The sequence below is a fragment of the Anarrhichthys ocellatus genome, unplaced genomic scaffold (assembly GCF_004355925.1).
Source record: "Anarrhichthys ocellatus isolate YVR2014 unplaced genomic scaffold, GSC_Weel_1.0 scaffold34, whole genome shotgun sequence".
In the NCBI taxonomy this organism is placed as follows: domain Eukaryota; kingdom Metazoa; phylum Chordata; class Actinopteri; order Perciformes; family Anarhichadidae; genus Anarrhichthys; species Anarrhichthys ocellatus.
Window position 1 is genome coordinate 3,950,310 of NW_022280064.1, and position 12,128 is coordinate 3,962,437.

The 12,128-nt window shown below is 43.0% G+C and overlaps 4 protein-coding genes across 8 annotated transcripts in view; 2 read left to right on the forward strand and 2 right to left on the reverse strand.

Moving 5' to 3' along the window:
* flvcr1 (FLVCR choline and heme transporter 1) overlaps positions 1–1,510 on the reverse strand; it is a 13,352-nt gene extending 11,842 nt beyond the window's left edge. Inside the window, exon 1 of the mRNA XM_031866059.1 lies at positions 580–1,510. Within this exon, the coding sequence (XP_031721919.1) occupies positions 580–1,254 (675 nt within the window). The 5' untranslated portion in view covers positions 1,255–1,510. The remainder of the gene's footprint in view (positions 1–579) is intronic.
* A 677-nt stretch (positions 1,511–2,187) lies between these two features.
* On the reverse strand, positions 2,188–9,665 carry tatdn3 (TatD DNase domain containing 3). Of its 4 annotated transcripts, XM_031866064.1 has the most exons (10): positions 9,586–9,665; positions 9,272–9,304; positions 9,001–9,074; positions 8,472–8,556; positions 8,025–8,087; positions 6,358–6,467; positions 6,116–6,171; positions 5,921–6,033; positions 4,959–5,039; positions 4,606–4,850 (listed from the first exon to the last, which is right to left on the reverse strand). In XM_031866064.1, exons 1-10 carry the CDS (start codon positions 9,640–9,642, stop codon positions 4,719–4,721), a joined length of 804 nt encoding a protein of 267 aa, XP_031721924.1. In that variant the 5' UTR covers positions 9,643–9,665; the 3' UTR covers positions 4,606–4,718. The 4 variants fall into 4 exon arrangements, with proteins under 4 accessions (XP_031721923.1, XP_031721924.1, XP_031721921.1 ...); XM_031866063.1 differs by lacking the exons at positions 4,606–4,850; positions 4,959–5,039; positions 9,586–9,665 and adding an exon at positions 2,188–3,396 and having other exon boundaries at positions 8,025–8,556; positions 8,639–9,078; positions 9,272–9,292; XM_031866061.1 differs by lacking the exon at positions 9,586–9,665 and having other exon boundaries at positions 4,606–5,039; positions 8,025–8,556; positions 8,639–9,078; positions 9,272–9,292.
* On the forward strand, positions 3,242–6,255 carry spata45 (spermatogenesis associated 45). 2 transcript variants are annotated; one of them, XM_031866066.1, is made up of 2 exons: positions 3,242–3,715; positions 5,885–6,255. In XM_031866066.1, the coding sequence occupies exons 1-2, from the start codon at positions 3,475–3,477 to the stop codon at positions 5,899–5,901; spliced, it is 258 nt and encodes an 85-aa protein (XP_031721926.1). In that variant the 5' UTR covers positions 3,242–3,474; the 3' UTR covers positions 5,902–6,255. The 2 variants fall into 2 exon arrangements, with proteins under 2 accessions (XP_031721926.1, XP_031721925.1); XM_031866065.1 differs by lacking the exon at positions 5,885–6,255 and having other exon boundaries at positions 3,242–4,080.
* A 156-nt stretch (positions 9,666–9,821) lies between the features above and the next one.
* nsl1 (NSL1 component of MIS12 kinetochore complex) overlaps positions 9,822–12,128 on the forward strand; it is a 3,489-nt gene continuing 1,182 nt past the window's right edge. Inside the window, exons 1-4 of the mRNA XM_031866198.1 lie at positions 9,822–10,038; positions 10,747–10,819; positions 10,966–11,099; positions 11,432–11,486. Coding sequence (XP_031722058.1) covers positions 9,850–10,038; positions 10,747–10,819; positions 10,966–11,099; positions 11,432–11,486 — 451 coding nt within the window. The 5' untranslated portion in view covers positions 9,822–9,849. The remainder of the gene's footprint in view (positions 10,039–10,746; positions 10,820–10,965; positions 11,100–11,431; positions 11,487–12,128) is intronic.

The following is a 12,128-nucleotide window of genomic DNA, read 5'->3' on the forward strand; positions in this document are numbered from 1 at the left end:
AGAGAGAGAGAGAGAGAGAGAGAGAGAGAGAGAGAGAGAGACACAGAGAGAGACAGAGAGAGAGAGAGGCAGAGAGACAGAGAGAGAGACAGAGAGAGAGACTAATGTTACAATTGTTTGTACAGTCTTTTATCACAATTAAATTGAAGGTTTGGTGATAACATTCTGGTATAATGCTCAATTGTTTCATTCTGTTATATTGTGTTTAACACAGAAAGTGTATTTTATATCATTATTTACTCCATTTTCTTCTCTTCCACAGGCTCCATCTAACGGAATAATATTCATTATATAAATGCACTAAACATCACTTTTACGTTGCAGCTAAAGGTGTCATAATACATAATACATCATAACGTATTAGTTTGTTGATTTATATTTTGTATTATTCTGCTGTATAAATCAATGTAGAAGTATTAAGTAACATAAAATGGAAATATTCAAGTACCTCAAAATTGCACCTCAGTACTGAGTAAATGCACTGTCTGCTGGCTCTCTCTATTCCACTCGTTTTACCTTTAACACATTGTAAATTATAGCCCTATAAATAATCTGTGCCATGCGCGCGCACACACTGACCTGGTTCCCCAGCACGGCCGCGGCGCACGCGGTGGAAACCTCCCGCGGCCCGAACCACACCGAGGCGACGCGGGACGGGAGGCCGAGGATGAACACCTGCGCCACGGCGCAGACGACCTGCGCAGTGACGGTGACTCCGAACAGCCCGGGACTCACGCTGGCGCATTTGAGCCACGCGCCGGCGCAATTGAGGCCGGCGCCCAGCAGGGCCGTGAGCCGCAGACCCTTCCGGTCCAGCAGCCAGGTGGCCGGGAAGATGAGCGGCACGTAGGCGAGCATGTAGACGATGGAGAGCCAGTCCACCTTGCCGTTGGTCACCCCGTAGTATCGCGTGAACACGTTGGCGATGATGCTGTACTGGATCCACTGGAAGGCGTTCACCAAAGAGTACAGGCTGAAAACGGCCAGCACGGCGAACCGGCGCCGGTACAGCTTCGTCTCGAGCTTCTCCTTCGCCTCTCCTCCTCCTGCGTTGGGCAGCATTGCCTCTCTCTCATCCGGCTGCAGCTCCTTCTCTCGCTCGGGGTCCGTCTCTCCGGCCCCGCCCGTCGGCGCCGCTCCATACGTGGGATCCGCCGCTCCCTCCGGCTCAGGAGTCTTCCTGCTGACCGCGATGTCGTCAAGTTCGCCGGTGTCTGCGCGCAGATGCTCCTGCACGAGCTCACCGGCGACCATGATGCCCGTTTTGACGCTTTCTGTTCTTCCCTCCCTCCCTCCCTCTGCTGACAAGACGCAAGCCAGGAAGCGATGAAAAACTACCTATACGATGTTAGAGAACATAATAACACGGAAACACTCAGACTGGATACATTTTAAAACAAACTGCTTCCACGCGATTATCAAACATCCGGCAATTCTCTCTCACGTACTGCGCGTCTCGTGCGTCTCTCCCTCTGTGAAGTGGTTCCTCTATCTTTTGTTCATCCGACGCTGTCGCGCGAGCTTCTGATGAGCCAATAGTAGAGCAGCAAGAGCTGGTGGTATGTTGTACTGCTGCCTGGGGTTTGATATATTATATATTTATATTTATAAGAGAAGCATCGGTGACCACGTGGAGGCTGACATGCGACGATGCAACAGCTTGTACAGAAGTTACACCGCACATGTTACAAGAGGTAAACATTATGAATAATTCAGTTTAATACAATATGTCCTTGTTTAGTCACGATAATGTTATTGCACTGTCTGCACTTCCACAGAAATAAGAATTATAAATGTATTATTATTAAATACGTGTTTAAGAAAACTCTCATTACATTATGAAACATTTTAAAGAAAATGTCACCATTCATTTGTTTTATGACTAAATAATCACATTAAATATGTTTCATCTCAGTTTAAGCTCATGATCATCGTTTGTTGTTATAGATGGTGAAATATGAATGTAAAACAATAAAAGAGAGACCATGAAACCTCCCCAGTTGATTACTCACAATAAGGCAAATGTTTTTTGTGTTACGTTTTCTGAAATTGTATGTTTTAATATGCAAATGAGGCATTATCCAATGTAGATTTAGTAGAAATCTATCGAGGCAAATAGACAAAGTAGTAAAATAAACATCTAAATGTGTATTTTTAATGTTTTCTTTCCACTAGTCTGAACATGCAGAAACAAAATAGACAAAGATCTGAAATTGACCAGCAAGCATGAAATGCTGCAGTGTCTCATCTTGAATAATTAACAAAACAAATCCATTGAAATAAATGACAAAAGTAAATCCCTGTGCTCCTTGCGACAGTGCTGCTTGGGCCTTACTCACAGTTAGTCTGACCATGTGCTCAGACCGTTATCTGCTCTAATCCTCCTTTGACCCAGTGGGACTCCACTGCAGCAGGTACAAGTCTAATCCCACATGGAACTCACATTTATTATACATTCATTTAATTGTTTCTTCAATATTTGTGAAATAAAAGTAAACCCCCAAATGACATTTTAGGCCCTGACCTAATGCAACATTGAAGATGTCATGCTGGGAAACAGCATGTCAGTGACCTGTCATGACGTCACAGTGTCCTGAGTACACTTCCACATCACAGCAGCGGAGACGTGAAATCATTGAATGGCAGACACTGGTCAGTAAGGAGTTATTATTCAGGTTGTAATAAAAACAAGCTGAGGCTATAACATATATAATATACATATATATTTTTGCAGTTGAAACCCCTTTGCTGTATGTAGGTCTATCTCAGGAGGATCACATAACCTCTGAGTGAGAGACCTCTCACTCTGTCTCTGTTTCAAAGTCCCACAAGGGCGAAGAAAAAATACAATTTACTCTCAGTAGATAGTTGGATGAATCCTGTCATTTAAGAAACCATATTAATGAGATACGAGTTGGCTATAAGGAGATATATTGTGTGTAAGAAATATCACATGGCATATGAGACTCTGAGTCATGACATGCATCTGCTGTTATTGTGGGGTTGCGTCTGTATTATGCAAAGAAACAGAAGGTTTGAGAGCAAAACCCAATGCTATTCAAGTTTTGGATTTGCAAACAAAACTTATTTTACATAAAAAAATTGAATTGCAGTGTTGATAGATTTACTCTTAAACCGTCTGTTTGATTGAATAACCAAGACACAAAAACTAACTCTTGAACTTTTTTCAGTGACTTTAAAAAGAGCAAAACGATGAGAAAGTAAAAGTTTAGAGAATCTCAAAAGTTCCAACTGTTGAACAAACAAAGGCAGAACCTCTGCGTGTGTTTGAAACTCTCTACAGAGTCCCTCATCCGTGGGATGAACGTGAAAGATCTTTGGAACGCGCTGCTGCTTCTTCTTCTTCGGGTTCCCCGTTGCCATTGAAACGGCATCCTACACAAAGACAAACAGAACGGACCACACGTTGGGTGATTTACAGCAGAAACAAAAGACAACACAAACACTCACAAGATGTCTGGAGCTGAGCAGCGGACTCTCCTGGAGCGCAACATGACGAGGGAGACGTGGTGCCGGGTGGAGGTGAACCCCCAGCAGTACCGGGAGAGGGCCGAGAGGAGACACTACCGGAGTCACCTGCGCACCAGCCCGGACCTCCTCGCCGCTCTGACCGGCGGATCGCAGCGCGCGTCGGCCCGCATCGAGTGGCCGACCGCCTCCAAGCTTGCGGAGAGAAAGCACTTCGAAGACAGCAGTAAGACGTTACTGAAATACTCCTAATGACTTCATGGCTATTATATCTGCACGTGCACGACTCCATTCATTTCTAATTGATTAAGGGAGTGTCACATTTCACGACAGAATTTAAAGCCATGCTGTGGTATCTTTATAGAAGGGATAAGAAAAACAGAAATTGGTTTATTTATTTATTCATTAGGTAGCTTGGTTGTGTTATACATTTATCCTCTTGAGCTGACACTGAGAATTAAGTTTAAAAACAGTTATTGATAATTCAAAAATCCAATTTGCTAATTTATATGGTATACTTTGGAAATCATCCATCAGCAATGCAGGGTACACATGATTTATATATATATATATAAAATACATATAAACCATATGAATCATGTACGAATGTTATACAAACTATTTGAAGCCTGTGTGTGATGCCTCAGTTCTTCTCCTCCAGATCGATCACAGCTGTTGTGGACGGCTACAAACACACACAGGACCTGAAGAACCTTTAATGTTCGATGGATACATCATAATAAAATATCCATTCAGAAGAGATACAGGAGTATTACAAGTGTTCATCTTTGCCTTGTTTGTAGTTGTTTCTACCTCTAAAAAATCAAATAGATGGACCGGTCTCTGCTGGAGGATCTGGGTCTGTCCACGGTGGACCGGTATCTGCTGGAGGATCTGGGTCTGTCCACGGTGGACCGGTCTCTGCTGGAGGATCTGGGTCTGTCCACGGTGGACCGGTCTCTGCAGTTTCTGGTGAACCTGCATGAGTTCATCTGGTTTCACCAGAATCCGACTCGGTGGCTCCGATGACGAGCATTAAGAATAACTCTATAGAAACAGACCATCTTCTCTCTGATGGTCTCTTTACTGATGGAGGTCTGCCATCAGGACTAAACAGAGACTGGTTCATATAGAGGATCAGGACTAAACTGAGACTGGTTCATAGAGGATCAGGACTAGACTGAGGAGGCGCCACCCTCAGGCCCTTTCAGAAACGCGTGTCCTGCATGCTAGCGTTTGAGCTTGGGGAAAAGTCTGTGTGCGTTTTGTGCGGAGACGAGCCGAACAGTTTGTGGCGACACGCCTTTGACGTCGGCGATGTACCGGCAGCACAGAACGATGTCACGGGGCTCGTTCCTCACCTGGGAGACAGAAAAAAACATAAAAAACAATGAAAAAACAAACATCTGCAGAGGAGATGCAGCTGTGTTGAAGTGTCCGCGATGAGATTTTAAACAGTTGAAACTCACATGCTTGTCGAGTCCCAGCGCAGGAGAGTCGGTCTCAAGACAGATGTGTTCCAGCGGGATCTGCTTGATCAGTTTGTCTCTCTGTATGGTATTAGTATGTCATCCTCAATGTGATGGACAGATTCATTAGCTCTTCTATCTTATTCTAACATAAAACATTGAATGTGTATATCAATAACCGTAACACTGTGGGGACAACACAATACATTCTTATTACTATATATTAAAGGTAAAATATCCTGTACTGCTGCAACTACTAATACTATTTACTACTAGTACAACTACCTCTACTAGTATCAGCAGTACTAGCATGAGTAATACGTCTCCAATGAGAACTCTGCTAGTTCCTTTCTCCATCCCAGTTGTAAAAACTATGATTGTAACTAAGATTAGAACTTATGATAAATCATGTCGTCTCCTACTATCGCTTAAAACGTGTATTCTATAAATTGGGTGGGTTGTTTTTACCCAGAATGCATCATCTGCATTCGTCTGTACATTTTTATACGCCTGCATATGAGCCAAAGTCCAGCTTAGGTTTTATGGATTTAACAAGCGATGCAGACGAAGACGTTCCCGATGAGACCAAAGACCTTTTAGATGATGATGTTTGCACTTATTTCAGAGTCCCCACTCTCTTCTAGAGGACTGTGATGGTCTCGCTGGTATGGCAGACGGGGGATCAGACCATAAACTAATATATTCCTCCCTGTGGAAGTCGGACGGAAAAGATGTGAAGTCTCCGGCTCTAACTCATCTATGAAACAACCTCTTACATTGTGAGAAATCGCTGCAATTTGATCTCGGTATAATGCAAACGCACCTGCAGATTTAAGCAAAACAAGCTAGCAAGCACGTCAACTGAGTCAAACATGCTAACCAAAATAATGCTATTTATTTTTGTTCTTCTGTCTTCTTTAAAAAAGGTATCAAAGCCATGTGACGTGTGAAGTCCCGCCCACCTGTTGGTTCCTGCAGACGGCAGGTGGGAAGGAGAAGAGGTAACCGGCCTTCACACCTTCCAGAGCGGCCGACGGCTTCCCCGCAAAGTTATGAAGCAGAGCTCGACTGATACCTGACGGAAAATCCAGAGAATGGTTACGTCCAAATGTCTTAGTTATTACGTCCGACGTGACGAAGAGGAGCGGGACACGCACCGTGTTCTCTCATGGTCTGTATGGTGACCTTAGCGGCGGATCGTGAGTGGACGTTCCTGTGCAGAAAACAGGAAGCAAGAGTTTGAATTTATTGTGTTATTATTATATTATATTACAATCAGCATGAAAACAAGTTCGCTGAGTGTCGGCAGCACTTTTTCTAACCACGTGCTTCTATGCTAGTTTGAGTGAAATCAGCCTCTTTGGCTCAGCAGCAGCACAACCAACTCTTCCCTACTCACACAGGCAGGTCCAGCTCTTTGGCGACGTGCAGCTGTTTAATGAAGACACACATCTGGTCGTCTCTGTCCTGCTGAGTGGGAGCACACCACGGCGTGAAGTCCAAACCAACCTGGAGGCAAAACAGCAGATACTCACACAGAGAGCCTCGTGGGAACTCTTCCTGTTATATTACAGTGACGAGGTGCTCAAATGTTTACCCATTAGATGTATGAGCAAAAGTACAACATGTACCTCTGAGATGTAGTGGAGGAGAAGTAGAAAGTGGCAGAAAATAGAAATACTCTACTTAAGTACAGTACTTGTTACATTCACACTTGAGTCACAGCTTAACCCAGAGTCCCCGTACACCAGACAGTCACGGATAACCGGCTCCATGCTGAAGGACGACTCCCACCCTTTGCACGGGGAGTTTCAGCTTCTTCCTTCTCGACGGAGGTATGTAGTCCCACGGTGTAGAACAAAGCGGTATAAACACAGCTTTGTCCCAGCAGCCATCACTCAGGTGAACAGATTATAGCAACGCTGCACAGACGCTATAGAAGCAACGTTTGTGTACTTATTTATTTTATTTAGTGATTTACTGATTTGTAGCCTTGTGTACTTTTATCATGTTTGTCTTGTTGTCTGCGTTGATTGTAATGTGTGATGATGTATGCCTCGCCTTCTGTTGCAAACCAAGTCTACCTACGGGTACAAATAAAAGGAACCTGAACCTGAACCTGAACGGTCCACTGCTTCTCACAGCAGCTACAGGGGGGGGGGGGATCTCGCTGTGCTTCCAACCCGATCCATAAAAATAACATTTGTTGAGACAGGAGTCAGCGTGGGACTGTTGACTTGAGCCATGTGGTGCCTGAAATCTGCTCTGACAAACACACACATTCCTCAACAGGCACCTACAGAATAGAGGGTGTGTGTGTGTGTGTGTGTGTGTGTGGACATTTTGTCCTCATTCCTTTGATGGGCTGCTTGAGGCTGAGATTAAAGTGACAGTAAGGGGCTAAGGAATGTGTTATGCCAGTCCTACGTCCACTTCTTAAACACAGTCTATGACAGCCTCCCGTATGTTACTCGTTTGGCCCGTCGGCTCTTGCACTGAATTCAGGTGAAGAAGAACCTCATTTTAAGCCCGATTGTGATGCAGAGTTCTGTACATTAGCAGGAATGTAACACGACATGGAAGTTAAAAGTGTTTATTCAAAGTGACCATCCTGAAGATTTCTGTTCAGGTTTATTTCTAATTTATATTTGAGTTAAAACATCGGAATTTCAAAGTTTGGAAGTTTGGGCTTTTGTCCCAGATTCCTCACTAACATGCTATTTTTCAGAATTGTGTGCGTAGTTCTATTATTTTGTGTTGATAAAATAGATAAAAACTGTAATACAGCATTGTTTTTACTGATAATATATAAATATTGCAATACTTTCATCAGTGGGCCATCAGCTCAATCATCACCATGTTTCCTCCCTCAGAGATAGATATATAGTCACGTAACAGACATTTATTTAAATGGAAATCTTCGAGTGATATAAAAGTATTTTGTCCTTAAGATCAATGAATAATCATGACAAATAATCCTGATCTCAATATTGATCAAAATAACCGTGATCATCATTTAGCTCACAGACGTGCAGCCCTAGTGTGTGTGTGTGTGTGTGTGTCTACCTCTCCAATAGCGACGAGGCGTTCTCTGAGTTTGTAGAACTGCGGCAGAGCAACTTCCAGATCCTGAGGAACAGACATCTCTGTTGTTATATGAATTAATCCAACAGCATCTATTCAACCACTAACACACGCTGTCATGTGTGGAAAGTGCACCACAGAAAATAGGAGAACAGATAAAGAAAGAGAGTAAAGCTATTTGTGAGTCTTAAAGAAACGTTGGGGAGCTACTCCCTATTTCTACATCCTGAAAGCCGGAGGTTTACGATTTTGTATTTTGTACTTATAATAATAGCTTAATAGGAAAAATAAATACACGTCTTCATCTCCTCCAGAGGCCTCCGTCTCTCCTCCTGCGTTCCGCCACAGAGCAGCACCGGATACAGTTACTCTCAGAATGAATCAAGTCAAACAATCAAAGGACGGGTGAGGCGCAGACTGTTGAGCTACCTGAGGCTTCACGCTGCGCTGCTCGGGGCCCTCGCCTCCCTGCAGCGGATGGAGGCCGAAACACGGAGCCACCAGACGTGGATAACTGTGAGAGGAGGATTCAACTGTAACAGCCCGAACAATAAACACCGTGTGATCCAGCTGAGAGCATCTCGTTCTGCACTCACTGTCGCTGCAGTTTGGAGGTTCTGGCACTTCACTTGAATTTTAGTGAGACGATACACTTTGACTACAATGATCTGACGAGTGCAGTTACCCTGAAAATAATAGTTCATGTGCAAATTAAATGAGAACAGGAAATGACCGAGCAGAATATGAGGTCGTTAGACCACACAGAAGAATGATTGTGTGCATTACATCTAAATATCATTAATTTATTCATTTAATTTCATAATATGCCAGTACATTCTTAATTAAATCATCGTTAGCTCCATTTCTTTTTTTCATGCAGTCCTTCCTTTCTCCATGAAGCACACTTTATAATATACGTTTATGAGAACGTATTACGTAACACTGAAGACATACACACCGTTCCTGCAGCTGGAGAACTCTGTCAAACTCTCCGACTCCTTCTGTAACGGCAACCAGAGTCTTAACCCCGGCCTGCCTACACACACACACACACACACACACACACACACACACACACACACAGTATATATAAAGACAGACATGCATGTCTCTTTTCAAATTGTCCTTCAGATAAGGCTTTGTGTTCACCATGTTACTATCATATGTGTGTGTGTGTGTGTGTGTGTGTGTGTGTGTGTGTGTGTGTGTGTGCGTGTGTGTGTGCTGACCTCAGTGGTCCTCTGGATCACATCATCCAGATCCTAGAAAGACAAACAGAAGTTTGCACAGCGGTAGGACACAGAAATTATACAAACAAAATCTAACTATTCAAAAAAGACTGTAGTTACAGCTGTAACAGACTGTGTGGACAGTGAGTGTACGCTAACATGTTGTTGTGTACAAACAGCTTTTATGATTCAAAGCAGCTATTTACAACGTCAGTACACGTTTTAGTTACTTATAATTAGTCTACGACGGATGTAATGAGGGCCATATACTGTTAAAAACAACGCTACTTGTTTAGGTTATTTAGTTAACTTACCTCTTCGAACTCACGGGCTGATATATGACAGTGACAGTCAACGAAGCCATACTCCATTGATGAAATCTCAATAACGAGTCCAAACTATGCTGAAAAACTGCGAGATTTATCCATTTTTACATACGAAGGCTAGCTAACAGCCGGCGGAACGCTGCTGCGATGCTAGAAGTGTTGTTCCGGGGACACATTAACAGTCGGACCAGGAAGTTAAACATTCACTTCCGGTTTGCGGCAAAGCAATATATAAACAAGTTGGCGGTAAAGATGGAGCCCGTGGAGAGCGGACTGTTACCGAAAGATGAAACAAATCAGGAGTACAGAGTGCAAGTCACGTCCAAGAAACACGTGATAGGACAGATAAATAAATATAAAGACATTTTGAAGACAGCTTTTGACGGACAGCCGGAAGATTCCGAGGAGACGAAGCGAGTTTTACTGCAGGAGCTGCTGGCGGTGGGTCCTATTGTTTACATCCTAATGTTACTACTAACTGTACATTTAGATAATTAAAGGATTAACTGTTCCTGTCAAGTATCAACAGACTGCTGATTGAAGACTTCTGTTGCAAGTGCGCACAGTTGTCTCTTTGGTGACTTCCAAACCAAATCACATTTATAAAATCTTGAATTTAATGTTTGTATTAATATTTGTTTAGTTGAAGTGATAATTTCGGCTTAAAGGTGTTATATGTGTATATATGCATGTATGTTTGTTTATTATAAGTACATGACAAAGGAATAGTTGATTGCACTAAACTCCTATATGTATGTTTTTCAGCGTACAGATAAAGAGTATTTGGGGAGCAGATAAAATATACATTTTTAAGCAGAGCTGCACAAATATTCCCAATTTTCCATCGTGAGCGTTGCTTTGCCTCGATAGTGAGACTAAACCGGAGATCTTTAAATTTCGAGCTCTTGGTTCGACAAAAACAAGACATTTGATGACGTCACTTTGAGCTTTAGGAATTGAGTATTTTATGATTCTCATTTAAGAAACTAATCAGCAGATTCATGAATAATTAGAAGCTTAGCTGCAGCCCTAGAAACACGCTGCGATACAGTTGATAATGTGCTGCAGGAGTATTTGGACTCTTTGCTCGACGTGAACTGCTGTATTGTTGAAACTGTTCAGTAGTGAAACGTGTTCGTATCCGCGCAGAACTTTGAGGCAGCCGTCCAGGACAACGTGTTGGTGAACGGACAGCCGTGGGAGGAGGCACCTGATGTTGAAGGTGATTCACACGACAAACTGTATAAAATCAGGTTTAGGAGCTTCAGCTTTACATAACGTCCTCAGTCGGTAAATAATGTTGATGTTGTCTGAAATAAAGTCCTATTTAATAAAGCTAACTGTCTCTCCTCTCCCTCCACCACTCAGCCGAGGACGAGGCGATGGATCTGGAAAGCCTGCTGGATGACACCATAGTCGAGACCACCAGGAGGCGCCGCACGTACCCGAAAAAGATCCTGCCTCATGTGGTCCACTCCCTCAAAGCTGAGCGTAAACTCATGGTGGGTGCCGCAGTAGCTCCGTCTTCATTCAGGGCTGATACATGTGCAGTGAAGTGAGTGGACGAGACACGCCGACACCTCTGTTTCATGGAATAAACACAGCCAAGTGGGAGGAGAAGCTGCACTTTAGACATTAAAGCCACAGTCACAGCTCAAAAACAGGAATCCATCGTTTCACAGATGGATGTTCAGGCTGACAAGTGACTGTTGAGATCAACGTTACACTGATTTAGTATCAATGACATAATGTTGAGTGATCAAACCCTGAAATGTATTTGATTAATACATGTTTAACTTTATTATCCCTGACGTCTGCTGCGTTTGTGTTTCAGGGGCTGTACGAGCACGCGGTCAAACCTCAAGAGCTGCTCAAAGATCCTGGTCAAGGTTCTTACCTTCTTAATCATTGAATACACACACATGTTTTAATTTGAGCATTCGTGTTCTTTGATATTCTGAGGGTAATGAAAGATCGACAGAAAAAACGTTCAACGATGTCTTTGCATAAATCATGCGAGGAAAGAGACTAAATATTCACATTTCTCTCTGGTTTAAAGCATTTGAAATGCTGCACACACATGCACACACACACACACTCTCTCCTATGGTGTCACATACATGTACATTGTACATTGTACATTATGTTCCTGTCTGATTGACAGGAAGAGCTACTTCTCTTTCAGCTGGACATTTGAAACACATAAATGAACTGAAACACCTGAATGCATCCGTGCTGTTTTCTGTTCAAACTGTTTAGTTTCATTAGATTTTGGAGCCGAGAGTGCGAACACAAAATGTAGCCGCCAGTTAATGGATTCATCGTGAAACGACACAACGGTTTATCTGCAGAATATTATATGTGTATATAGAATTATTAGCTTGACTATTTGACGTGATTGTGCATATATTTTGAATTGTATGCAGGAACATATCTTACACAGATGTATGTCTGTTGCCTGACGAGCAGACAAACTAATTATTTTGTGTGTGTGTGTGTGTGTGTGTGTGTGTGTGTGTGTGTGTGTGTGT